Source organism: Sorex araneus, chromosome X, assembly GCF_027595985.1.
Source record: "Sorex araneus isolate mSorAra2 chromosome X, mSorAra2.pri, whole genome shotgun sequence".
NCBI classification, from domain to species: Eukaryota; Metazoa; Chordata; class Mammalia; order Eulipotyphla; family Soricidae; genus Sorex; species Sorex araneus.
The window spans coordinates 370,649,901-370,677,140 of record NC_073313.1 but is presented as its reverse complement, the minus strand read 5'-3'; the positions used below and the strand labels follow the sequence as shown (position 1 = coordinate 370,677,140).

General features: G+C 60.3%; 1 protein-coding gene across 1 annotated transcript in view; it reads left to right on the top strand.

Annotated features, from left to right (window-relative positions):
- HEATR5B (HEAT repeat containing 5B) overlaps positions 1-21,391 on the top strand; it is a 59,798-nt gene extending 38,407 nt beyond the window's left edge. Inside the window, exons 26-36 of the mRNA XM_055121898.1 lie at positions 526-594; positions 2,209-2,388; positions 5,678-5,915; positions 6,729-6,956; positions 7,939-8,066; positions 9,535-9,679; positions 11,157-11,411; positions 12,742-12,966; positions 14,681-14,832; positions 18,354-18,567; positions 20,483-21,391. Of these exons, the coding sequence (XP_054977873.1) occupies positions 526-594; positions 2,209-2,388; positions 5,678-5,915; positions 6,729-6,956; positions 7,939-8,066; positions 9,535-9,679; positions 11,157-11,411; positions 12,742-12,966; positions 14,681-14,832; positions 18,354-18,567; positions 20,483-20,787 (2,139 nt within the window). The 3' untranslated portion in view covers positions 20,788-21,391. The remainder of the gene's footprint in view (positions 1-525; positions 595-2,208; positions 2,389-5,677; positions 5,916-6,728; positions 6,957-7,938; positions 8,067-9,534; positions 9,680-11,156; positions 11,412-12,741; positions 12,967-14,680; positions 14,833-18,353; positions 18,568-20,482) is intronic.
- The last annotated feature ends 5,849 nt before the right edge of the window (positions 21,392-27,240 follow it).

Below are 27,240 nucleotides of genomic sequence, written 5' to 3'. Positions count from 1 at the left end.
GGGCGTTTGCCTTGCACACGGCCGACCCAGGTTCGATTCCCAGCATCCCATAGGGTCCCCTGAGCACCGCCAGGAGTAATTCCTGAGTGCAGAGTCAGGAGTAACCCCAGTGCAACGCCGGGTGTGACCCAAAAAGCCAAAAAAAATAAATAAGAGAGGAAAAGCCCTAATTGTGTATTTGATACAGTATCCATGCATATAGGCTTGGTGATGGTGACCTCCAGGAAACAGGAAATCGGTGTGGATTCATGGGGGCAGGGAGGAGTAAGGGGAGGGGTGGGAGGAGAGGGCCAAGGATGTGCTCGGCGTGTCCCATCTGCAGAGGCATCGAGCCTTCGTATTGGCAAACACGCGTGCAGGCTGGGGCCGTCAGACAGCAGGGGGCGGGGGGGCGCTGGCCGGGCACAGGCCCCCGGAGGCTCCTGAATGGCCCCCGCACGGCGCCCGGAGTGCCGCTGGGCACGGCCCTGAGTAGATCAACAGAAGCTCATCTTCGGAAACAAACTTCCCGTGTCGCTTTCTCAGGTGGGAGCTGCCCTCAGGCCCGCCTTCTCCCAGGACACCCCGTCGGACATCGTCGCGAAAGCGTGCCAGGTGAGGGGGACGGGCCTTTCCCTGAACGTCTGCTGCTCCGTCACAGTGTCTTAGCACCCCACGCCTAAGAAGGGGGCAGAAAAATCATATTTTCCACCATATTTTTATGATACTGGAAATAGAATGGGGCCAGTTCCTTTTTAAATTTTGTGCCGAGATGTGACTCATGAGCACTTTTCCCTTGTGGGTTGTCACTGAGGTGGAGATTAGGGACACAGAAAGCTCTTCAGTCAGGAGTGAGCCGAGAAACGAAAGCTGTGAAAGGAAATCAGGTAAAAGGTTCTTCTCAGGTTTGTGTAGCAAAAAATAAAGCACCGCAAGGTCCTGAGTAATTGAAGGACACCTGGCAGTGACAATTAGGAAATGAGAGATTTTGTTTTGTTTCGTCTTGGGGCCACACTCGGCCAGACAGCGCCAGGGCTGGCTCCAGGCTCAGTGCTCCGGGATCACTCCTGATGGTGCTCCTGGTGCCACACTGGTGCCAGGGATTGAACCCGGGTCGAGCGTGTGCAAGACAAGTGCCTTGACCTCTGTCCTGTCTCTGGGGCCCAGGGAAAGAATATTTTGATTACAGATTATAAAGTTGCTATGAATATCGGAGTACTGATCATCTTGGAATTTCATAGCATGAAATTTTATTTTATTTATTTAAGACCTGCACCCTCATGTTTACATACTATTTCCAGAAGGCCTTAAATAACTGTGTCCACTTGGGAAATGACAACTACCCCTGACTTAGATAGACACATATGCACAACAGCATGAAGTTTTAACTGCAGAATTGGCCCTGGGTGCTGATTCTCAGGGTCTGCCTGCCGGAGGCCTGGGTCTGATCCCTGACACATCGGACTGGACTCTGGCACCAGGCCGGGCGTGGCCCCAAAACAGAACAAAACCACCCAAAGATTAGGCTCTGCACCGTGGGACTCCCCTCTCGCGTCTCTCTCAGACGCGGTTTTCATCTCCTCGTCGTCTCTGTCCCGTGTCATTAGTGACACTCCCGGCTCTGTCCAGCCCTGCTCGCCGGGGAGGCGGCTCGGGGCACACGCGTCCTTCCCTGCCGGAGCCCTCACTTAGTCCCGGCACCGCCGTGAAGGAAAACGCTATTGAGTGGCACACAGTCCGGGCCGGAGCAGTAGCCCCGCGGGCGCCCGCCAGGAGCAGCTGGAGCACTGCAGGGTGTGGCCGAACCCCGAGTAACGCCGAGGGCACGGCCTTCCCGCCCCTCAGACTGGAGCACTGTCCTGAGGGCACTGCTCACACCCTTCCGGGCAGCCGGGGGCCTCGTGGCTGCCTGAGAAGAAAGTCTGGGCTGGGTTGAGGGGGGCTGTGGCCCCCCGCTCTGCTCCGGTGCTTTCCCGGTCTCTGGGGTTACCCTCGGCCTTCCCTTCCGCGGCCACGCGCGCCCAGGGCTCCTGCCGGACCCTCCGCTCTCGCCGGCCCCCCGGGGACAGCCCCTGTGTGCCCTGGGGGCGGGAGCCGGATGTCTCCTTATGGGACACGTGCCAGCGGGCGTCTGTTCCCACCGAGGAGTGTCGGGCGCCCGCAGGGTCCCCGGCCACGCCCCGCTGCCCTCCTCAGAGCCCGTGCCCACCGCCTGCCCGCCCCCTGCAGGTGTGCAGCACATGGATCGGGAGCGGTGTCCTGAGTGACCTCAGCGACCTCCGCCGCGTGCACAACCTGCTGGTCTCCTCGCTGGACAAGGTGCAGGCGGGCCGGGGCTCGTGCAGCCAGCTGTACCGCGAGAGCGCCACCACCATGGAGAGGCTGGCCGTGCTGAAGGCCTGGGCGGAGGTGAGCACGCGCGGGCGAGCCCGGCCCGCTCTGGCCGCTGTCTGTCCTCTGAACTGCCTTGGGACCCTGGACACCTGGAAAGTCCATCATTTCCCGGGGTTCTGCCCCGGGGACCCCGTTTGGTCGCCTCCGGAGTGATTCCTGCCTCGTGAGCCCGGAGTTATCCCTGAGCAATGCCGGGGGTGGCCCAAGACCAGGAAAAGGGGCCGAGTGATAGCACAGCAGGGAGGGTGCTTGCCTTGCACACGGCTGACCCGGGTTTAATCCCCAGCATCCCATATGGTCCTCCGAGCATTGCCAGGAGTGATTCCTGAGTGCAGAGCCAGGAGTGAGCCCTGAGCATCACCAGGTGTGACCCCCCCCCCCAGTGCTGTGCCTTTATCTAGGGGACATCCGAGAGTGTGGACAGTGTTACAGCTTGGAGCAGCAGGATGGTGTGTGGTTTTAATTATCCTCGTTTTTCTCAGGCTTCTCTTGTGTAATGTAGCACTGGAGCACAGCTGGAGCAGTCATAGCTCTGTCATCCCGTTGTTCATCGATTTGCTCGAGTGGGCACCAGTAACGTCTCCATTGTGAGACTTGTGACTGTTTTTGACATACTGAATACGCCACGGGGAGCTTGCCAGGCTCTGCCGTGCAGGCAGGATACTCTCGGTAGCTTACCGGGCTCTCCGAGAGGGGCGGAGGAATCAGACCCGGATTGGCCGCGTGCGAGGCAAATGCCCCACCCGCGGTGCTCTCGCTCCAGTCCCTTGCCTAATGAAAAACTGAAATAGGGGTGGGAGCGATAGTGGGCACGGTGCTGGCTGCACGCGGCTGACCCAGGCTCAGTGCCTGGCCTGCCTTTGTTTCCTCGATCCCGCCTTGAGCGGTCCGTGAGCACAAAGCCAGGAGCGAGCCCCGAGCGCCCTCAGGTGTGGCCCCAGCCCCAGCCAGTCTGTGCTGGGTTACCGTGTCCTGCGTGTGGCCATGTGAAACGCTCAGGCTATTTTAGGAGGCTGCGGACAGTGACAGTTCAGAGACATGAAAATATTTATAGCCGCTGACCCCATCGTTTTATTTTTGGGGCTTTATTCTTGGGGAAAACTATAAAAAATGCAGGCGCAAGTTTTCAAAATTGTTTCCTTGGGGCGTGAGAGCTAGTCCCGGGGTTAAGGTCTCTGCCGTGCGTGTGGCCCCCCCAGCCCCGGCACACCCCCGGCACTTATGGGGACATGTGAGACCGTGCAAAGGCCCGGAGCCGGTCTTACCCTTGGGAGCAGTCAGGCCTTTGCGATTCCCAAAGCCCAGCACCGGGAGTGAGGACCAGCGTCTGTCCACGGGGCCTCGGGGCTCTGAGGCCACTGCCGGGCGGAGTCTCGAGGCCGCCGGGGCCGAGGGGCCCTTCAGGCTGTGCCTCGGGATGAGACCAGAGTCTGCTCGGCCAGACAGCGCCAGAGTCAGGCGTCAGCCCTGAACCTACGTTTTCTCGAGTTTTCCCCTTTGGTTTGGTTTGGCGGGGGCACCCGCACTGCTGCTCGGCGGCTGCTCCCGGAACCTTTTGGGTTTACAGATTTAAAAGGCAGACGCTGGGGCCAGACACAGCCCTGTGCCCCTCCAGGCGGGCGACCGCATCTCGTGCCCGGGCCCTCTCAGGCCCTTGCAGTGTCCCCAGATCCTCGAGCTGGTTCCTGCTCCGGGAGTCGCACCCGGGGCCTCTCCCGGGTCTCTGCCCGGGCACAGGGGAGCTCGCGTCTGGGCAGAGCTGCAGTGGCCGGGCTGGTGTCCTGCTGCCGACGCCTGTCCCCCGCCCCCCGGAGGCGTGCCCCTTTGTCACTGAGGCTGTTGGTGGTGCTGGCCTGATGCCAGGCTCGTGCGTGGGCCAGAGAGGTACTACGGGCTGGACACTGCCGGTTCTGGCCCGGCAGGCCTCGCGCCCCACACAGACCGGCAGGCTTTCAGACCCGCACCCGGCCCCGGAGCCGCCTTGCGCACAGCCAGCCCCAGCTCGAGACCCCACCCCGCATAGAGCCCATCGAGGCCCACCAGGGCTGACCCCCAAGCTCAGAGAGAGGACTTAGCCCTGAGCACCGCCAGGTGTGACCCAATGTCGTCTCCTCCACCCTCCCCTCGCTCCCCCATACACTCTTACCCTGGCCTCTGGTTTTCTTTATTTGCTTTTTGGGTCATACCTGAGCTCTGTACTCAGGAATTACTCCCAGCGGTGCTCAGGGGACTCTGTGGGATGCTGGGAATCGAACCCGGGGCGGCCACGTGCACGGCAAATGCCCTCCCCGCTGTGCTGTCGCTCCAGCCCCCTCGGGTTCATTCTCGTTCCTTCATGGGCCAGAGAGATGAGGCCCAGTGAGGGTCCAGCCAGAACCCCCCGCCCCCGCCCTCCACACTCCTGTCCCTGCTGCTTCTCGGGGGTGGGCACACGCGCCCGTCCCTGGGGCCCGAGCTTCTGGGTGCCTCGCCGGGGTGCTGACGGGGCCGTTGCCTGGGCTGTCGCTGTGCTGACGCGGCGCGGGGCTCGCCTCGGGTGATGTGCCCTGTTACCCCCGGCAACAGGCTCTCGCCGCCGGAACCCCGGCTGCGGCCCGGAGCCCGCTCTGTCCGGCCCGTGTTAGTGGCCCTGGAGTCACGGCACGGGGCGGGGAGGCGGTTTCTCGGGTTCCGTCCATGCCACTTTCTTACTCATGCTTTTATTTTTTTTCCTCTTTCATTGATGCATGATTCAGCTTTCTACGTACAAAAGCAAACACAAACAAAAATAACTTCCTCAGGGAAGGTCTTTAAATGATACGTTTTAGGAACTTGCTGTTATACTCTGTGTTTGCTTTGGTTTTGGTTTTTTTTCCCGTTTCCAGAATGGAGAGAAAGGCCAGAGATAATGTATGTGATTAGTGAATTACATTCTTGGCCCAGCTGTGTGTGGTGGTGGTGGGGGGGTGAATATCTCTCGGGCGGGACTGAGGCTATTTCTGGGGATCCTGTCTCTGGCCTTCTTCTCTGGACACTATCGGATTGTGTCCAACCGTCTGGAGGGCAGCAAGCAGGAAGTTGTTCCCTATGGGGGGTGGGACTCACTCCCAGGCAGGGCCTTTGCAGGGAAGAACAAGGGGCCAAAGTCCAGAGGCCTCCCTGCCCCCGGGACAGCGCGAGGGCACTGGCCCGGCACGTGGTCTCGGGTTCGAGTCCCGGTGCCCTGAGTTCAGGCAGGTGTGCGCCCCGGCCCCACCCTTCAGAGGGAAACTGAGTCCAGAGTCGCGGTCAGGCCGCTCTCAGGCTCGGCTCCCGCTCCCCGCAGGTCTACGTGGTGGCCATGAACACGAAGAAGGAGGCGGAGTCGCGGCCGCGAAGGGCCCCGCGGGGCGCCGAGGAGAACGAGGCGGACGAGGGCGCCCGGGACGAGCTGCCCCCCGACAGCCTGGAGACGCTGGTGCAGCCGGAGCTGCCCACCCTGAGCCGCCTCTGGCTGGCCGCGCTGCGGGACCACGCGCTGCTCTCGCTGCCCGCCGAGTTCGCCGGCCAGCTGCCCGCGGACGGTGCGTGCCCCCGCGGGGAGGGCAGGCGCGCCCCCCGGGTCTGTGCTCTGCCCGGTGGCCCCCGGGTCGCCAGTGAGGTCAGGTGCTCCGAGGAGCCCCGCGGACCCGCTGGCTCCGGGAGGGAGGGGGGTAGGGAGGAGGGAGGGCAGGGAGAGAGGAGGCGGAGCCCGCGGCGGGTGGAAGGGGTGGGCTCGGGCCAGGGCGCGGGGGCGTCCCTGAGCCTAGAGGGCACAGCCCGGCGCGGGGAGGCGGGTGCTCTCCGGCCCGCCCAGTCTCGTAGACTCTGTGCCCCGGGTCCGGGGTCCAGGCCCCGCAGGGGTAGTATTGGACGGGCCGCCTCTAGGGGTGCCTCGGGGCAGGGCACTGGCCCGGGTGTTGGCCCCGTCTGTGGCCCCCCTCCGCTCCCGGCGGTGCCCCAGGGTGGGCGGGAGCTGTGTCTCCGTGTCCTGCACGAAGGCGTGAGCACCTTCGAGGGGAGTAACGGGGCTGGAGCGACAGCACAGCGGGCGGCGTTGGCCAAGCCGTGTTCAATCCCAGCATCCCATAGGGCCCCCGAGCACCGCCAGGAGTGAGTCCTGAGTGCAGGGCCAGGAGTGACCTTGGGCATCGCCGGGTGTGACCCAAAAAGGCAAAAAAGAGGAAAATAGTGGTCAGTGATCTAGGTTTGACCCCCACTGCCTCGGGCCCCCTGAGCCCCGAGTGCTCACTCCGGGAGTGCTCCTGGGCCCGGGGCAAGCCCCCCGCGCATTGACGCGGCCCCCACGTGAAACGTCAGCAGACGTGAGGCGTGACGCCCCGCCGTGGTGTCCCCAGGGGGCGCGTTCTACACCCCCGAGACCGTGGACACGGCGCGGCTGCACTACCGCGACTGCTGGGCGCCCATCCTGCACGCCGTGGCGCTCTGGCTGCACAGCACCGGCTTCTCCTGCGTCGACGAGGCGGCGGCCCCCGCGGGGCCACAGAAGCGCCCGCCCCCCGGCGCGGGGCCCCCCGGCAAGTCTCTGGCTGACATCAACAAGGACCGGATGCACCTGACCCTCGGTAGGCCCCAGACACCCCCCCCACCTCTGCCCCGTCGGAAGGTGCACGGGTAGAGGCCGCACACGGGCGCCACGGCGCAGCCAGGAGCCGGGGGGGGGTTGGGGGGAGAGTGTGGGGGCGGGGGGGGGGGGCCGCGCCCTGGGCAGCAGCCAGTATGGGTGCGAGCCCCGGCGGCCGGGGGTGATGGGTCCCGGGCTCGGAGCCCGGAGGGAGCCGGTATGGTGGCACGCAGAGACGGGATGGGGGGGCGTCTGCACCGGCCTCGTTAGCAGCATCTCCAGGCGGGTCCTGCGTCCCCGGCCCCTGGCGGCAGTGCTGGCCCTGCCCGCCTGCTCCTCAGCTGGCATCCGGCCCGCGTGGGAGAGTGGGGGAGAGTCGGGCCGCCTCGCCGGGGTCCCCAGCCCGCCTGCACCGCCAGGGGACGCTCCAGCCCTGAGGGGAGGGAAAAGGGAAAAGGGTGTCCCCTCCCACCCCCGCCTGTAAGGCCCCAGGGCAGCCCCAGAGGAAGGAGGGAGGGAGGGACTGGCCCGCAGGCCTTTTGCGCTATGGGCATGGCCCTGCGTCCCCTCTGTCCCCTCAGGCGGGAGCACTCAGCCCCCCTGCCCCCGCAGGCGGGAGCACTCAGTGCCTCTGTCCCCGCAGGAGGGAGCACTCAGCGCCTCTGTCCCCGCAGGCAGGATCACTCAGCCCCTCTGTCCCTGCAGGCGGAGCACTCAGCCCCTCTGTCCCCGCAGGCGGGAGCACTCAGCCCCTCTATCCCCGCAGGCGGGAGCACTCAGCCCCTCTGTCCCCGTGGGTGGGAGCACTCAGCCCCTCTGTCCCCTCGGGCGGGAGCACTCAGCGCCTCTGTCCCCGCAGGCGGGAGCACTGAGTGCCTCTGTCCCCACAGGAGGGAGCACTCAGTGCCTCTGTCCCCACAGGAGGGAGCACTCAGCGCCTCTGTCCCCGCAGGCGGGAGCACTCAGGGCCTCTGTCCCCGCAGGCGTGAGCATTCAGTTCCTCTGTTCCCCGAGACCCGAGGAGCCCGTGGAGCACGTCACCGCCTGCCTGCAGGCCTTGCACACGCTGCTCGAGGCGCCCTACGCGCGCGCCCATATTGCCGAAGACCAGGTAGGGATCGCACGCTCTGTCCTCAGGCTGCTCTGAAGGGAGTGCTCTCACGTGCCATCGTGTCGAGACTCGGGTCGCCACTTTCTCTCAGACCCGGACAGAGGGTGGCGGGAGCGGGCCCGGCTGGCCCGGCTGAGTAACCTGGCGCGGGGGGGAAGGTGAGTGTGGGGCCCCAAGCCCGCCTTCCACCCCCGTTATCCCTCTTGGGAATGTTCCATGTAAGTGGCAAATTCCTCTTCCTTACTCGGAGACCTAGTTTTTGAGCACTGCCCTGGGTTCGAGTCTTACAGGTGAATCACGTTTTCCTAATTGTTACGTGGGACGTTTCCATAACTTTGTTCATGTGCATCTCTGGAGTTTACCCGTCCCTCCCGCACCCGGAGACCTGAGCGGCTGTGGCCATCGGGCTTGGTTCTGTCAAGCACTTGACAGTGACACTCGACGGTGGCGCTGGGTGACAGCCTGACGTTTCACGGGCAGCAGAGCCGCTGGGTGGGGGCGGGGTGCGGGCGGATGGAGAGCGGGAATGTGGGCAGGGGAGCTGGCCGGCAGCTGAGTCTGATGGCCCGATAACGGCCGGGAACTGGTTTCCTCTAGGAGATCAGAGAGGGAGCCGCCACGGTGTCGTTTTCGCGATTCCGGATCAGTAACAAAGATACTAGCCTGGGAAACCGGATTAGAAGGAGAAGGGGGCCAGGATCGGGCTGGAGCACGTGCTCTGTGTGCAGGACCCCGTGGCCCCCCGCGAGACTGAGCACTGAGTGGGAGCAGCCTCTGAGCACTGCCCAGTGTGGCCCTCAGAGACAGAGGCCGACCGAATCCTGACTTAGATGTAGGTGGAGGTCGCGAGTAGATCGGTGGTGTAGACAGCGTTGCTCAGCCTGTTTCCAGCCAAGACCCGCCCCCCCCAAACTTGCTTCCTCTGCCCGGCCTGCGGACCAGCTGCCCGTCTCCTTGGGCAGGGTCCCCATCTGTTGGGTGTCCCTGTGGCCCCCTTGGAATATCCCGGGAGCCGGGGGTGGGGTTCATGCGGCCCCAGAACCGCAGGGTGTAGACTCGAACAAGAGGGCCCAGGACAGGGCTGGAGGGCAGATGCTGAGGGAGAGGAGGAGAGGGTGGGCGAGGGCAGCGAGGACAGAGCTGGGCCCCCGCGGGCCTGGGCGCTGCCCTCTCAGTGGCCGGGAAGGGAGCTCAGACTTCGGGGTGCAGGTGGGGTGCCTGGGTCCTCGGGGGGCCCAGCCTGGACTCAGAGGTGCGAGAGGAGGGGGAGCAGGAGGGGGACAGGAGTGACTCGCAGAGGGGCAGAGGGACGCCCGGGGGGCCGAGGAAAGCAGGGGCCCTGGGGTGTCCCCAGGGAGCGCGCATGCTGGGGTGGGTCCCAGCGCCCGGCGCGTCCCCGAATCCAAGCCGCACCGCCTGTGGCCCGCGCCCTGCCCGCCCGGCTGACCGCGCCTCGCCTGCCCGACAGCTCATCGGCGTGGAGCTGCTGAGCGCCCTGCACCGCCTCCTGCTCACCTGGAACCCGCCGTCCGTGCAGCTGCTGGTGACGGCCGTGGCGCAGCAGATCGTCCGGGCCGCGCAGGACCACTGGCAGGAGCGGCGGAGCGCGCTGAGTACGCACGGGTCCCCGCCGCCGCCCCTGCCTGGGCTGCGGACCGGGAGGGAACCGTGAGCGGGTAGACCCGGGTCCCAGCGGGCCCGGGCAGGAGTGGGGCGCGACGCTCCTCTCGCCAGAGGCGCCAGACGAGGGCCCGGGAGCTGGCTCACGTGGACGATCACGTGCCCGGCCCGTGCGCAGCTCCCGGCTGGCCCCAGAACCACGTGGACGAGCACGTGCCCGGCCCGCGCGCAGCCCCGGCGGGCCCCAGCACCACGTGGACAAGCACGTGCCCGGCCCGCGCTCAGCCCCCGGCGGGCCCCAGCACCACGTGGACGAGCACGTGCCCGGCCCGCGCGCAGCCCCCGGCTGGCCCCAGCACCACGTGGCCCCTCCCCACTCGGGAACTGGGTGGTCCCCGTGGCCTCAGCAGCTGCCAGTTGGGGTCCGTGGGAGAGAATCGGGGCTGGAGGGATAGAACGAGAGGAGGGCGCTTGCCTTGCACATGGCTGACCCGGGTTCTATCCCCGGCATCCCGTATGGTCCCCTGAGCACTGCCAGGAGTGACCCGTGAGTGCAGAGCCAGGAGTCACCCCTGAGCATCCCTGGGTGTGGCAACAAAACAAAACACAAGTGAAGCTCCTTATAATCAACTTTGTTCACCTTCAAAACTTTGTATGGGGGGCTGGAGCCATAGCACAGTGGGAAGGGCATTTGCTTTGCATGTGGCCGACCTGAGTTCGAATCCCAGCATCCCATATGGTCCCATGAGCAACACCAGGAGTCATTCCTGAGTGCAGAGTCAGGAATAACGCCTGTGCATTGCTGTGTATGACCCAAAAGGCAAAAAAAAAAAAAAAAAAAAAAAAAACCAACTTCATATGGTTGGGGCTGGAGCGATAGCACAGCGGGGAGGGCGTTTGCCTTGCACTTGGCTGACCCGGGTTCGATTCCCAGCATCCCATATGGTCCCCCGAGCACCACCAGGAGTCATTCCTGAGTGCAGAGCCAGGAGTAACCCCTGTGCATCGCCAGGTGTGACCCAAAAAGCAGAACTTCATACGGTTTCACCTGACTAGTGTGTCACTATGGTTCATGAGTAAGGCAAGGCAGCGGGCGGAGAGATCAGACTGCGGCACCCGCCCAGTGTGACACCCCCCACCCCTGCCTGGCACCCACTCCGCACGCACCAGCCGCGTGGCCAGTAAGTGAAAAGTTTTTCCCGAGTGAAATGGGAACTCGAGGCCGATGAGCAAGTCTGGGCCTGCGCCCGCTCTCTGGCCCCTCCCGTGGTGCGTCCGCAGGCCAGACCCAGGCCCCGTGTGGCCACTCTGCCCCACAGGAGCAAGGCCGGGTCCTGGCAGGACCGAGACTGTGCCGGACGCTCTGGCCAGGCGCTCGCGCTGCCTCGTCCCCGGCTGGGGTCGGTGTCCAGGGTGGGGCTTCCCGCTGGCCGGGCGCTCCCCGACGGCCCTTTCTGTTCCCGCCCCAAGGTGAGGACGACCCGGAGTCGGGCGCGGCGCTCGGGGAGGGCGGGGAGAGCGGGGGCCTGGTGCCCGGGAAGTCGCTGGTGTTCGCCACCATGGAGCTGCTGATGTTCCTCCTCGTGAGGCACCTGCCCCAGCTCAGTGCCAAGGTGTCCCCGAGCCGCGCGGGCCCCCGGGCCCGGCTGTCGGAGGAGAGCGCCCGCCTGGTGGCCGCCACCGTCACCACCCTCTCGGACCTGCCGTCCCTCTGCTCGCCGGCCGGTAAGTGCCCACCCGGCCCCGGGCCCTGGGAGCGGATGCTGTGGCCTCACGGGCTTTCCACGTCAGTCCCTCGTCCCAGAGCACCTCAGAGACCCGAGCCGTGGGCCGGGCCATCTCGGCGCGAGCGCGGCCACCAAGGGCCCGTGGCCACACCAGGCTCTGCTCCCTGGGGCCTCGGCAGGCGGGAGGGGAGCCTCTCGTCCAGGCTGTCTCGCAGGCGCAGGAATAGTGTCTGGGACGCTGGGGACGCGGCCTCTCGGTCAGGGGCCGTGCCTGGCCGCACGCGAGCGAGAGTGACTGGAGGCGTCCAGGCAGGGAGGCTGGACTCGGCCTCCCTGTCCCTGCTCATTGTGCCTCTGTGGCGGGCGAATATCCCGCCTTCCCTCCGTGGTCCCACCTCCACTGGCCCCTTCCCGCCGTCCGTCTCCCCGCCCCCGCCCAGCCGGCCCCGGGGCAGGCCCGTGGCACTTCAGCGTCTGCTGCTTATCACCATTAGATGGCTAATGGATGACCGGGAAATTATTCCCCTAGAAGAACCTTTGTGAAAATCCTTGTGTCTCCCCTTGGGCTCACGAGACCCTCGTCTGAGGCTTGCAGGGCCGCTGCTGTGAGCTGAGCGTCTGTGCCGACGGTTGTGTTTCCCGGCATCGCTTGGCTCCTGCCTTACGCCCGTCGGCTCTCCTGTGCTCTGGGCTGGAGATGTCGCGCCAGGAAATCCAGAGTGTTTAGCTGGGCAGTTCAATGTTCCGCTGGGCACGGCCTCCGGGTCTTGGAGGCGGGGGTGGCGGGAGGGGTCGCCCACCCCAACTCCCGGGACACGGCCTTCGCGTCGGCGACAGCCTCCAGGCGTCCTGCGTGTCACTGTCCGTCTTTCCCTCCCGCTGCCACCTTTGGTCTGCGCGAACGCGATACACCACAGACGGTTTTTGTGTCTGAGAACGGCTCGGGCGTCCCCAGGTCGCTCGGCGCTGCTGAAGGGACACGGTGGCAGTTTCCTTCTTTTTCTGTCGTCCTTTCTCGTGTCCTCGAGAAGGGCGTGGCGCGTTCCGTGGGCGAGTCACGGAAACAAATGCATGTTGGGAAACAGGAAGCCGTTGTCTTCGGCACTTGGCTGTTCACTCCCTCCCGAACACTGGGTCAGAGTCACCCTGTCGGTGTGTGTGAAACGACAAAGACAAAGAACATCGACCCGCTATCAGAAAGAGAAACGCGGCTCAGAGAAGTGGCCTGGCCCAGCCCCCCAGGCGTGGGGCAGGGGGGAGGAAACCTCCGGGAGCGGCTTTGGCGGGTGGGGCGCGGTCACGGCGGTCACGGCCTCGTGTCTCCGCAGGGTGCCTGACGGTCCTGCCCACCATCCTGTTCCTCATGGCGCGCATCCTGAAGGACACCGCCGTGACGTCTGCCGAGAACCAGGTGCCGCTGCCGGTCACGGCCGCCCTGCAGGGCCTCAAGAGCATCGTCACGCTCTCGCCGGCCAGGACCGAGGACACGCGGAGGCAGTGGACGGCGCTGATCCGGAGCACCCTCGCGTGCATCCTGGAGAACCCGCAGCCAGGTAGCCCGGCCGCGTCAGGATTGCCCTGCGCAGAGCCAAGTGGCTCCGGCCCCAACACCCGTGCCGTCCCCCACTCCCCGCCAGGGCCAAGCCCAGAGCACAAAGCCAGGAGTAAGGCCTGAGCACTGCCCAGTGTGGCCCAGAAACCAAAAAAAAAATTAAAAAGTTTCATCTGTGGGGGTTGGAGACAGTACAGTGCAGTGGGCAGGGCGGGGGCTGGAGAGATGGTGCAGTGGGCAGGGTGGGGGCCAGAGAGATGGTGCAATGGGCAGGGCAGGGGTGGAGAGATGGTGCAGTGGGCAGGGCGGGGGCTGGAGAGATGGTGCAGTGGGCAGGGCGGGGGCTGGAGAGATGGTGCAGTGGGCAGGGCGGGGGCCAGAGAGATGGTGCAGTGGGCAGGGCCCTTGCCCTGCATGGGGCTCACCTGGCTGTGTGAGAGCGGGTGATCCAGGGAGCTAATGGGAGCACGTCAAATGTGTACATCAAATGTCTGTCTGATCTGTGCGTATATACGCACTTCACAGAGTTTAAATTCACAGAATAGAGAGCTGGGAAATTTTGAACAGTTGATTCATGTGTGGCTCTCGGCCACCGCTGGCGGCTCTGTGCTGAGGGTCACTCCTGGGGGCCTTGGGGAAGCACAGGGGGTGCTTGTGATGGAACCTGGCTCGGCCGCAAAGCAAACGCCCTCCCCGTGGAGCTGTTGATCCGGCCCATAAGGGTTTGGTTTTGTTTTCACGCTCCCCCCAGCAGTGCTCAGGGCTGACTCCCGGCAGTGCTCAGGGGACCCTTTGGGGTGCCGGCAGTCAAGCCTGGGCTGGTTACAAGACAGGCTCCCTCCCGCTGTACCGTCTCTCCGCCCCGAGAGCGGTTTAAACTCGGAGAGACAGGACGAGGGCTAAGGTCCCTGCCTCCCCATGGCTCCCCCCAGTCTCATGCCAGCGCCCCGTGGTCCCGGTGCTGCCAGGAGTGATGCCGGAGCACTGTGCGGTCGGACCGCACTCCCCACAGCTGAAGAAAGGAGCTGAGTGACTTGTGACTTTCCGCAGACATGTGACCTTCCCTGCCTCAGTCTCCCAGGGCAGTTACAGGGTCACTGTCACTGTCATCCCGTTGCTCATCGATTTGTTCGAGCAGGCACCAGTAACGTCTCTCATTGTGAGACTTATTGTTACTGTTTTTGGCATATCCAATACGCACGGGTAGCTTGCCAGGCTCTGCCCCGCGGGTGTGATACTCTCGGTAGCTTGCCGGGCTCTGCCGTGCGGGCTCGATACTCTCGGTAGCTTGCCGGGCTCTCCGAGAGGGGCAGAGGAATCGAACTCGGGTCAGCCGCGTGAAAGACGAACGCCCACCCGCTGTGCTCTCGCTCCAGCCCGGTTACGGGGTAATCTCCCTGTTGTAGAGCTGGGCGTGCCACCTCGTGAGCAGGAGGCTGGGGGCTCCCAAGCAGCCCCGTGCTGGAGGGGCCGCGGCAGTGCGGGGCCGGAGAGATAGCACAGTGGGTAGGGCACTGGCCTCGCACACGGCTGACCCAGGTTCCATCCCCAGCACCCCATAGGGCCCCCCCGAGCCCACCAGGAGTGATGCCTGAGTGTGGGAGTGATCCCTGAGCACCACCAAGTGTGGCCCCTCAAGACCCCAAAAAACAAACAAAAAGGATGTTCCCAGCCCCGTTGGCGCCTCTCAGGGGTCCCTCGTCTATTGGTTTCAGAGGACTCCGTGTCCGCCCCCGACGAGGTCAGCATGCTCACGGCCATCACCCTGTTCCTGTGGTCAGCGGGCAGCGAGGTGATAGGAGTCCAGAGCCTGCAGACCGGTTGCATGACCAGATTTAAAAACGCGCTCAACTCCTGTGACCCGTGGGTAAGGGTCCCCGAGGGTCCGCGCGGGCGGGAGCTCCCAGGCCGACCCACGCCGCAGCTCTGCAGGCGGAAGGGTGGCGGGGGCAGTGGGCAGGAGGAGGGCACACGCAGGGGGGCCGGTCTTGGGGTGAGTTCTGGGGCTGCAGAGACAGGACAGCCGGCCGGGCACTCGCCTCCCCTGGGGCCGGCCCGGGTTCGGTCCGCAGCCCCACACGGCCTACCGGAGCACAGAGCCAGGAGTAGCCCTGAGCACCTCTGGGCTGGTCCAGAAGCCAAAACAGAGAAAAGAAAAGAACAGAAAAGTAAATGTTGGGGCTGGAGCAATAGCACAGCGGGGAGGGCGTTTGCCTTGCACTCGGCCAACCCAGGTTTGATTCCCAGCATCCCATATGGTCCCCTGAGCACCGCCAGGAGTGATTCCTGAGTGCAGAGCCAGGAGTAACCCCTGTGCATCGCCGGGTATGACCCAAAAAGAAAAAAAAAAAAAGAAAAGAAACTGTTGGGCTGAGCCTGGCAGTGGCGGGGACTTGGTGTGGCCCAGGGAGCCCCTTCTGTCATACTCAGTGCCTCCCAGGTGTGAGAAGGCGTGTGGGTGTCATCACAGGCCATCACGGGCTCTTGGACGTCATCCTGGAGAGTAAGTGACCGTCACAGGGTCATAGTCCAAGGAGGGTCCGGGGGAGAAGGCAGTGTAGGGACCCGCGTCCTCCCTCCTCCGCCGTCTCCGGAATGAGCCCCGTGCTGTCTGCGTCGGGGGGTCACCCACGTGGCGCTCAGGACGTCCACGGTCCCTCCCAGCAGTCCGAGGCCACAGATGGGACGCAGCCTGGGGTGACCTCAGTTCCCCGGTTGCCCCCGGGGGCCCTGCAGTGCCGGGGTCGGAAGCAGGACCTTGACCCCCGCTCTGCCAGCACGGAGCCAGGCGGCCACGGGAAGACCTCAGCGCTTTTCTGTTTTCTTTTTTCTTTTTTTTTTTTGCTTTTTGGGTCATACCCAGCAATGCACAGGGGTTACTCCTGGCTTTGCACTCAGGAATCGCTCCTGGCAGTGCTTGGGGGACCGTACGGGATGCTGGGGATCGAACCCGTGTCAGCTGCGTGCAAGGCAAACGCCCTACCCGCTGTGCTATCGCTCCGGCCCCTGTTTTGTTTCATTTTTTAAGTAAAACAGGTTTTATCGGAAAGTTTTGAAGGGAAGGAGGGAGAGGAAGTGGGAGAGTGGAGAGTAACGTGCTCGAGAGAGAACCGGGCTTCTCCAAGGGCGGAGAGAGCCCCCCACACCCCAGCGCTGGGCAGGAAAGCAGGAAAGTCCCCATCTCCAGGGGGGACACGTGGGTGACACTCCTGCATGTGCTGGGCCACGTGGGCACAAGCGGCACACGGGCTGGGGCAGCGTCTGTGCCCACCTCAGCGCTTTAACCCGCTCTCTCTGTCTCTCTCCTGCCTCGGAGATGTGTTGGGTTTTCAGTTATTTGGTCCTTTTTTTTTTTCCCTTTTTGGGTCATACCCGGCGATGCACAGGGGTCACTCCTGGCTCTGCACTCAGGAATTACCCCTTGGCGGTGCTCAGGGGACCATATGGGATGCTGGGAATTGAATCCGGGTTGGGCGCGTGCAAGGCAAACGCCCTACCCGCTGTGCTATTGCTCCAGCCCCTGTCTCTTTTTTTTATAGAAAAAGTTGTTCACAATAACTTATTACGTTCAATATTCCAACACCAATCCCACCACCATTACTCCTTCCCACCACAATTATTTCAAAATTTCCCACCACTACGCAAGCCTGCCCCCAAGGCAGACCCTGAATAATTCATTTTGTATTTTGCTTGTGATGAGTAATCTGCTAAAAATGATCCAAAGTGTGTGAAGATTATTTATCTCACCTTGAGTTTTTGTCTTTTAACTTTTTTTTTCTTTTTGGGTCACACCCGGCGCTGTACAGGGGTTCCTCCTGGCTCTGCACTCAGGAATTACTCCTGGCAGTGCTCAGGGGACCATATAGGATGCTGGGAATCGAACCCGGGTCAGCTGCGTGCAAGGCAAATGCCCTACCCGCTGTGCTATCGCTCCAGCCCTAGTTTTTTCTTTCAATAACTTACGTATGTATTTAGTTAGGGGGCCACCCCCGTGGTACTCCGGGCCGCCTCCTGACCCACCAGGCATCAGCCCTGGAGATGCTCACGGGGACACGCGTGGTGTCGGCCACGCACAAGGCAAGTGCCTTAAGCCTGGACTTTGCCTTCAGCCCGTCAGAGATGTGGTTGTTGTAGGGGGTCTTTGGGCTTGGGGTTGGGGTTTTTGAGCCACGTCAGTGGTGCTCAGGGTTTGCCCTGGTCCTGAGAGCTGTGTTTTCAGAGAACACCCCGGGGCCAGAGCGGCAGCACAGCAAGGGCGGCACTTGCCTTGCATGCGGCACACCCGGGTTCAGTCGCCAGATCCCATATGGTCCCCCAAACCACCAGAGGCGATCCCTGAGTGTGGAGCCAGGGGTGAGCCCTGAGCATCACCAGATGTGGCAAAAAACAAACAAAACCAAACAAGAAGTCTAGGTGTTTGTTTCCCGACCTCAGGCACGATGGCGTGTGAGTGACCCTGCCCGTCTGCCTGCCTGGCCCCTCGTTTTTATTTATTTATATTAATATAAAGTTCTACTAATCAAACGTGGAATAAATGAGACTTTACTTTCTAGACCTGGAGAATTAAAATGGGCATCTGCAGCCCCTTCCGGGGGACCCTCAGGGCTTGAGATACCCAAGTCACGTGCCTTGAGACATTTATAGACTTGGTTTGGGATCATTCAGATGCTAACCTTCCTTGCCAGATGTATTAATGAAATACATTGCTTAAAGAAAGAGCCGTGCATTGCAGTCCTCGAACCCCTACGACGAAAGAAAAGCAACTTCTAGGGCCAGAGGGCCATGCAGTGGGGAGGGCACTGGCCTTGCATGTGGCCAGCCTGGCTCGATCCCCAGCATCCCGTAGGGCCCCCAAGCACCACCAGGAGTGATCTCTGGGTGAGGGCCAGGAGGTGCCAGCCCTGGGCTCTGCCCCGTGTGGCTCATCCTCCCCCCACCCCAAATTAAAAAGAAAGACAACTTAGAATGCCTGATTCCTTTCTCTCCTTTTTCAGTTTATGGGTCCCCCCCGGCGGTGCTCAGTGGTTACCCCTGGCTCTGCACTCAGGAGTCACTCCTGGCGGTGCTCGGGGGACCCTATGGGATGCCGGGGATCGAGCCCAGGTTGTGTGAGACGAATGCCCTCCCCCCAGCCCCAGAACGCCTGGTTTCTAGCTTCCTTTGCTCTCCGCGGACTACGAAAGCGTGACCGTTCGGCAGGTCACGTACGAGAACTGTTTGACTAACGTCCATCCCGCTCCGTTCATTGTCTTGCTGCCATCCATTTTCTCCCACTGGCGTTCTCTCCCGCCCCGGCCCGGCGGCATCTCCTCTGCGAGTCGGGATGCTCCAGGCCGTGGCGTCGGACTCCTCAGCAGGTGCTCAGTCTCACGGTCCCTCCCTTCCCAGGTCCAGGCCAAGTGCTTCCAGCTGCTGCTCTCGGTCTTCCAGCACTCCAACCGCGCCCTCTCCACCCCCTACATCCACTCCCTGGCGCCCATCGTGGTGGAGAAGCTGAAGGCCGCGGAGAGGAACCGGCCGGCCAGCCACACCGAGCTCGTGGCTGTCCAAGAGGGAGTCAAGGTCCTGGAAACGCTGGTCGCGCTGGGCGAGGAGCACAACAGTACGTCATCCCCCCAGCACCCCTCTTTGAAATGGAGATCTGAATTTGTCTGGGGGGCCACACCCAGCTACCCCTAGGGGTTGATCCTGGCTCTGAATGCAGTGCTCAGGGGACTGTATGGGTTGCCGGGGATCAGTCCCAGGTCGGCCATGTGCAAGGTAGATGCCCTCCCCACTGTACTGTCTCTCGGACCCGTGACTCACGTTTATTTCTTGAGAATAAGAGGTTAAATCAATAGTGGCATTCCAACATGTTTTTTTTTTTCTATGAACATATTAAGAACTAAAAAAATGTTGATGTTTCACAATTTTTTTTTTTTACTTTTTGGGTCACACCTGGCAATGCTCAGGGGTTATTCCTGGCTTTGCACTCAGGAATTACTCCTGGCAGTGCTCAGGGGACCATATGGAATGCTGGGAATCGAACCCGGGTAGGCCGCGTTTAAGGCAAACACCCTACCCGCTGTGCTATCACTCCAGCCCCTAGCAATTTTTTTTTTTTTAAATAACACATTTTGGAGTCTGGGGAGACAGCCCAACAGTCTGAGACATACAGGCCTGAGTCGGTGCCTAGTACTGCGTGGTCCCCCGAGTGCCGCCAGGAGAGACCCCCCAGCTAGTTGTGACTTTGGAGCACCAGCAGTAGTAATGTCCACAATAGTACTAAAGCAAAATTAAAGTTACATGAGGCTGGAGTGATCGTACAGCGGGTAAGGCGCTTGCCTTGCACATGACCAACCGGGTTGAAATGGAACGTGTTCACAGGATGGAATTGTTACTACGGGAAGATGAAGAGTAGCCATCAAGACTTAGCCTCGGAGTTGGTCTTGATTTTTAAAGCCTTTGATTTTATGGCTTTCATATCAGTTCTGTTTCCTTTCCTTAAAAAAATATATTTTTTTTGTTGGCAGTTTGGGAGGGCTCATGCCCTGCAATGCTCGGGGGTTACTCCAGGCTCTGCACTCAGAAATCCATCCCGGCAGTGCTTGGGGGATCCAGTGGCATGCCAGGGATTGAACGCAGGTCAGCCACGTGCAAGGCTAGCGCCCTGCCCACTGTACTGTCACTCACCCCTACCCCCCCTTCTAGTTTCTAGCCCTACATTTTATGTGTTTCCTTATTTCTGAGGGCTCTGGCAGAAGATGAAATTTCTATGCAAATAATAAGATACGTGGTTTGAATCTTAAAATTAAAAACAATCTTTTATTTATTTTTGCTTTTCACAAATATTTTTCACAAAATTGCCGGTCACGCCCGGCAATGCACAGGGGTCACTCCTGGCTCTGCACTCAGGAATTAACCCTGGCGGTGCTCAGGACCATATAGGATGCTGGGAATCAAACCTGGGTCAGCCGCGTGCAAGGCAAACGCCTTACCCTCTGGTGCTATCACTCCAGCCCCAACATTTTATTTTTAAAAAATTAATTTTTTTAATGGCTGGATCGATAGCACAGCGAGTAGGGCGTTTGCCTTGCACACCGCTGACACAGGTCCGATTCCTCCATCCCTCTCGGAGAGCCCGGCAAGCTACCAAGAGTATCTTGCCCACACAGAGCTTGGCAAGCTCCCCGTGGCATATTCGATACGCCAAGAACAGTAACAAGTCTCACCATGGAGACGTTACTGGTGCCCGCTCGAGCAGATCGATGAGCAACGGGATGACTGTGCCAGTGACAGTGATGAATTTTTTAAAGAGTAAATGTGGGGCTGGGGGCAGAGAGAGAGTAACGTGCAAAGGTGGTTATCTTGCACCCCGCCAGGAGCCAGCCCTGAGCACTGAGCCCTGAGCCCAGCCAGACCCCCCCGCCCCCCAAAGGAAGGAGAAAGGGAGGGATGCAGGAGGAGGCCCCGCAGACGTGCCGGTGCTGTGTGTTCTGACTCCCGCGCCCGGCCTCTCTCTGTCTCTGTGCCTGCAGGAGTCCAGCTCCTGGCCCTCCTGGTCCCCACCCTGATCTCGTACCTGCTGGACGAAGGGGCCTTCGCTGCGGCCGGCGCGGCCTCCCGGGAGCTCCATGAGTTTGCGCTGCAGAACCTGATGCGCATCGGGCCCCTGTACCCGCACGCCTTCAAGGCCGTCGTGGGGGCCGCGCCCGACCTCAAGTCGCGCCTGGAGACGGCCGTGCGGGCCAGCCAGGCCAGCCAGGCCAAGGCGGCCGCCCGCCAGCCCGCCCCCACCGTCCACTCCACCCCGACCATCAAGCTGAAGACCAGCTTCTTCTGACGCGCCGCCCCGGGCCGCTGGTTTGTCTCGGCCGCTGCTGTCTCCGCGGCGGCTCCGCTCCCAGGGCGGCAGGCTGACACCGCGCTCGCGCCTTTCCCCACCGGGCGGATGATTCCTTTGCTTGTTCGTTTGTTTGTCTTTAATCATGTGGTGCCAGTGCTTTCTCGTCTCTCCTAACGATGCTTCTCTTCCTCGGAATTTATTTTGCGAGCGCCACGACGGCGTCTTTACGTGCTAACCCGTCCCGGGCGTCCCGGGTTCCGGCGGGTCACTGCCGGCCACCAAAGAGGTCGGGATTCAGCCTCCACCAGGAAAAATCTGGCAAATGATCCGAATTTTAATTAATTAATTTATTTTTTTTGCTTTTTGGGTCACACCCAGCGATGCTCAGGGGTTACTCCTGGCTTTGCACTCAGGAATTGCTCCTGGCGGTGCTTGGGGGACCATATGGGATGCTGGAGATCGAACCCGGGTCGGCCACGTGCAAGGCAAACACCCTCCCCGCTGTGCTATCGCTCCAGCCCCCCGAATTTTAATTTTGAAGGAATCAAAACAGTGTCTCTTTTGTGGTGTATATAATGATAATAAAAGTCACATTTTCTTAGCGTCTCTCAAAAACTTCCTTCTCTTAAACGTTCTGATCCGAGTTCTGTCAGCGCCAGGCCACGGTAGACAGCGGATTTGGAGGCACGTCCCAGCGCGGCCGTGCTCTGGCCTCTGGTGCCGCAGCCCGGCACACACACGCTCACCGCGTCGCCCTTGGTCACCGGGGCCTTCACTCCAAAGCCCTCCTCCGTCCCCGGGACCGGCGCTCTCGTCACTGCGTTAAAGCTCTCGTTTCAGGGACGTTCCGTGCTTGCAGGTGTGGGCGCGCAGAGTAGGGCAGCATTTCCTCAGGCGCGAGCTGGACTCAGTCCCCAGAACCAAATAATAAGAAAAAGATAAACGTAAACAAAAATGATTCACGCAGGTTCTTAAGGGCTATGGACAGAGTCTCAGTTCGGCCCCGCCGGTCAGTTCGGCCCATCACGTTTCCTCAGGCCTGCGGTGTCCGGGCCGGAAGCCGAGAGCAAACAGGCAAACCTGAGGCAACGGGGCGGGGAGGCGTCCAGGGGTGGGGCCGGCTCTCCCGCAGGAGCTAAGTGATGGGCGAAGGTCAGCCTCTGCGCCTGGAGTTAAAGACCATAATCGGAAGTGCATCACTGTTCTGGAATCTTCCACGCCCACAGCAGCCGTCCTTAGCCGCCTTCTTTCCCCGTCTCCGCCTCACACAGGGGCCTGCCCTGCCCCTTTGCCCCGGACTTCATGTCCACGGGGTGGCTTTGCATTTCAGACTCGTCCTTGCAACATTTTCTCTGTTTTCTGCGCGCGCACACGTGTGTAAAACGTTTCTATGGATGGGAAGTCACGTAGCACACCACTTGCCCAGTGAAGTTGTGCAGCTGAGTGTGTTGGCCTTCCTGGTGTATTCACAGATGAGCCTGACCATCCCGGCGTCTGTGTGAAACGACTCTCATTATCCCCCAGAGTGACCCGAGGATCAGCCCTTCTGGGCCGGCCCTGGTCTCCGCTGTCCTGCCTGTGATGGCTCCCTCCTCCTCCTCCTCCTCCTCCTCCTCCTCCTCCCCTCCTCCTCCTCCTCTTCCTCCTCCTCCTCCTCCTCCTCCTCCTCCTCCTCCTCCTCCTCCTCCTCCTCCTCCTCCTCCTCCTCCTCACGGTCCCCAGCCTGACATCCCGCCCACAGGGGCTCTTATCACTGGCTGCCTGGCTTGCCGTGGGCTTGGGTTTCGCTTTGCTTTCGGTGTGGCTTTGTAATACCCCTCGTGTTGGGGATCGAGCCCAGGGCCTCAGCGGCTCTCAGCTGAGCGGCTCCCTGGGCTGTCACCTGACAGCAGTGTGAGACACGGAGGCAAAGGGAAGAGCTTTCTCTCTTTCATAGTGTGTGTTTGGGTCCACCCTGGGCTTTGCTGGGGGCTACCTGGCTCTGCACAAATCAGTGCTTCGTTCCCTTGTACAGCTGAGTAATACTCCACTGTGCCCCCGCGTCATCTGTTCCTGGCCACAGCAGGGGTTATATTCTGAGAAACACGGAGAGGAGATTCCAACAAGCCCTGCCAGCCGCGGCTCTGACGAGGCCCACAAGGACCACCTCAACCTTCCGGCGGCCTGGCCAGAGTACCGCTAAGCGGCACATGTTTATCCTGTGTAGCACATGTTCATCCTGCAGGATGCATGTTTGATCTGTAGGACATGTGTTTATCCTGTATAGCACATGTTCATACTGTAGGATGCATGTTTGCGTGGGACACATGTTTATCCTGTATAACACATGTTCATCCTGTAGGATGCATGTTTGCCCTGTGGGACACATGTTTATCCTGTATAACACATGTTCATTCTGTAGGATGCATGTTTGCCCTGTAGGACACATGTTTGCCCTGTGGGACACATGTTCATCCTGTAGGATGCATGTTTGCCCTGTGGGACACATGTTCATCCTGTAGGATGCATGTTTGCCCTGTGGGACACATGTTTGTCCTGTATATCACATGTTCATCCTGTAGGATGCATGTTTGCCCTGTGGGACACATGTTCATTCTGTAGGATGCATGTTTACCCTGTAGGACACATGTTGTTCATCCTGTACAACACACGTTTACCCTGTAGGGCACATGCGTGCCCTGTCGGTCATCTGTTTACCCTACAGGACACATGTTCTTTGCCCTGTAGGACACGTGTTTAGTTGACTCACCCGTTGGCAGGCCCTTGGCCTGTTCTTCCCTTTTGCTTTGAGTCTCGCACTGCTGTAAACATGAGCACTCTTTCGAGTGGCCGCGTGTTTCCTGGGGGCGTGCCCCGCCGTGGATCTCTCAACAGTTGCTCTCTTCGGCGTTTTGGAGGCAGAGCTCCCCGCACAGTGCTCGGGGCCTGGAGCCTGCCTGGGCTCTCGGCGTGGCCGCGCGCACTGGCGCGTCCATGCTTGGCCGTGGGCCGACCCCGAGGCGCGGCCCCGAGCAGTGCTGTTCGCCCTTCGCAGGCTGCTTTCTGCCCTTGGGGTCCCGCCACCCCCTTCACGGCTGCGGTTACGCCGAGTGTGGCTTCCGCCCTGCCTGCCGCGCGCTCTTTCAGGGACCGCCCAGGTTTCCCCACTTCCTGTCCCAGCCAGGTTGCATCATGCACCAGCCACGAGAACCTTTTTCCTTCTCCCTTTCCCCACCGGCCTCGGCTCTGTCTTCCTCAGCTGTGCCCCGAGCGCGCGGCCCGTGCTGGAGCGTGCAGGCGGCTCTGAGGCGGCGCCTGCCGGGCCCTGAGCTTCTGCCACTGCGTTTCTTCCTGCGCAATCACGTGCATTTGGTTACGAGCCTCCAGCAGCAGGACGCAGGGATGGAAGCGGCACAAGAACCCGGGGGTTCCTCCTCACCTTAGACCGAGTATCCGTACTCTAGAAAGGATGTTGTTGGCATTTCCCCAGATGTTTACTCGTCAGCATCATACACTCGCGTTCTCAGTCCCATCTTTGTTCTGAAGTTCGGTGTCCTTGTTCGAAATGGGTTGCGCTTACTTTGGGCAACATTATTTTTATTATGGTTTTTGTTTTGTTTTGTTTTAGGGCCACACCTGGCAGTTCTTGGGGATTACTCCTGGCTCTGCACTCAGGAATCACTCCTGGCAGTGCTCAGGGGACCATAGGGGATGCCGGGGACCAAACTCCAGTCGCCCCGGGCAAGGCAAGCGCCCTACCCGCTGTGCTATTGCTCTGGACAATATAATTTTTGAGGCTTCATTTTCCTCATCTACAAAATGTAAAGAAAATCTAGCCATGAACTTTTGCATATCTGCAAAGTGCACATGACAAACCCTAAGTTTTGTCAAGAGTGAATCTTTGATCCTTTAATACTGACAGATGATATTAATTATTCAGATATGTCATTTCTATATCAAATTGCTATCACAGTATGAAAATGTATTAGATCCAGGCACAGCTGTTAAAATATGGGAAATTATCGCCCTAGCAAGAATTCTCTCAGTTCCCAGGTACTGTGCTAGATGCTCGGAGCCTTTACTTCTCATTTAGACAATGCCAAACCATGGCTATAATTAGCCCCCTTTTCAAAACACTAAATGATGAGAATCACCGTGCCTCACATTTTCTTCATTCTTAATTGGAATTTGTAGGCTGATGCCAGAAATGGCAAGAGAACAACTATAAATACATCTCTGAAAGCCTTCCATCACCGAGCTGCTTTTAAAACCCCAACCTGATCATCACGAACCCGTCCTGGTCCTAAAGGCCCTTTGAGAGGAGTATTTGTGGACATCACAGAATTTTGCATAAACATTTCACGTCTTAAAAAAAAAAAAGCTTTCCCCCACCACCCAGGGAAAAATTTAACTCCAACTGTATCACCCCATTAAAAATTCTGGACTTCCTAGAGCATCTCAGACTGTAGGAAACACCGGCTAGCCAGGAGTAGCACACCAGGCTGGATGGGATGTAGTGTAGAAGGCGACCCAGCTCGACCAACAAAATGTCAACTCTACAGAAGACTTAACCTGCAACAACGTCTTAGTAATCTCTCCTACAAGGCCTTAATGGCTCCACAGAGAGATACAACGGTCTTCACTAAATGTTTTCTTTTTTTGTTTTTCTTTTTGGGTCACACCCAGCGATGCTCAGGGGTCACTCCTGGCTCTGCACTCAGGAAGTACCCCTGGCTGTGCTCAGGGGACCATATGGGATGCTGGGAATCGAACCCGGGTTGGCCGCGTGCAAGGCAAATGCCCTACCTGCTGTGCTATCGCTCCAGGCCCCAACACTAAATTTTTTCTAAAGAAACATTTTTTGATTATTCTTTTATCAATTTTTAAATATTTCTTAATGAATCACCATGACATACTGTTACAGACTTACAAACTTTCGTGATTATGTTTCAGTCATACAGTGATCGAGTACCCATCCCTCCACCAGTGCCCATTCTCCACCACCAATGTCCCCAGTATCCCTCCCGACTTTTAGCAAATTATTGATAACAAGCAATATAAAATAAATCATTGAGGGCCTGCTATGGGGGTAGGCTTAAGGGGTGGTAGGGAAAATTGGACAAAACTGTGGTGCAAGGGTGCTGGGATGGGTGTTGGAATATCGAATGCCTGGAGCAATTCATCGTGAACGACTTTGCAAACCACAGTATTAATAGAAAGTGAGGTGGGGGGGCGGGGAACAAAACTTAAAAAAAAAAAACTTTCCTGAGCTAAGTATTCGGTGCTGTCGCTACACAGACGTGAGCTTTGCAAGCAGGAAGTGACCAGGTGGGGATGGTTGCCCCCGCGCACGGTCACTTTGGCATACCATTTTCCACCCTAAGTTTTCAGTGTGGGTCAAAGGGACCCAAGAAAAGTGGACGTGACCTCCTTGGCTCTGCAACGTCTACCTCTGGTTACGCGTCCTCTCTTTAAATGAGCGAGTTCCGCGGGTGAGACACTTGCCTTGCGTGCAGCCGACTTGGCTTCAGTTTCCAGCACCTCCAGGGCCCCCCCTTCCCCGGCGCCCCCTCGGGAGCAGGAATAAGCCCTGAGACCGCCAGGCGCGGCCCCAGAACCTACAGGAAGAAGCCAGTTTCTTCCTTGACAGAGCTTCACCCGTGCAGGAAGGTGCCAAAGGGAACTTTGATCTGGCCGAGGTGCGCCCAAACTCCTCAGAGAAAGAGTAGGAGCATTTTCCCTGGAGTCTAAATCACCTTCCTGATAAATTCGCAGGACTGCGGGGCGGGGTCGGCCGCAGTCCCCGGAGACCAGAGAGCGCGGGCGCATGCGTGGTCGCCTGCAGGGGCGCGAGCCCTGCTCTCCGCACAGACTCTGCAAGCCCGTCCCGCGACCGGACTCTCAAGTCGGGGACGGATTCAGTAACCCGCGGATATTGAGTGCGGGCACCGCCAGCCGTCGAGGTCCAGGTCTGACTCCCGGCTCTGTGCTCAGGGACCACTCCTGGCAGGGCGCCCAGACCATACGTGGCAATGGGGATTGAACCCGGGGTCTCACGCGTGCGAGGCCGGCTCTGTCTGCTGTGCCATCGCTCTGGCCCCCATGCGCTGTGTAGCTTGATAGAAACGTAATAGTGACAGCCCCTGCCTTTGTTCGGGGAATCATACCCAGCCGTGCTCAAGGAGTACTCCTAGCCCCGTGTCGGGAGCACTGCCGGTGATGCTCAGGGGCCCACAGGGTGCCAGGGTGGGGGCCGGCCCTCGGCCATGCAGACCATCTCCGGGCACTGGCTGTGCCTTCATGGCTTAGCTGTCACCCACTCTGTCACCCACTCTCTCCCTCTACGCTTTAGTACATAGTGTGGCTTTCAACTCCTGTAAAGGAAGCTTTGAACGGCTCTGTTTGGGGGCCACCCCTGGCGGTGCTCAGGGCTTAGTCCTCGTGCTACTCCTGGGGATCCCCCACCTGGTG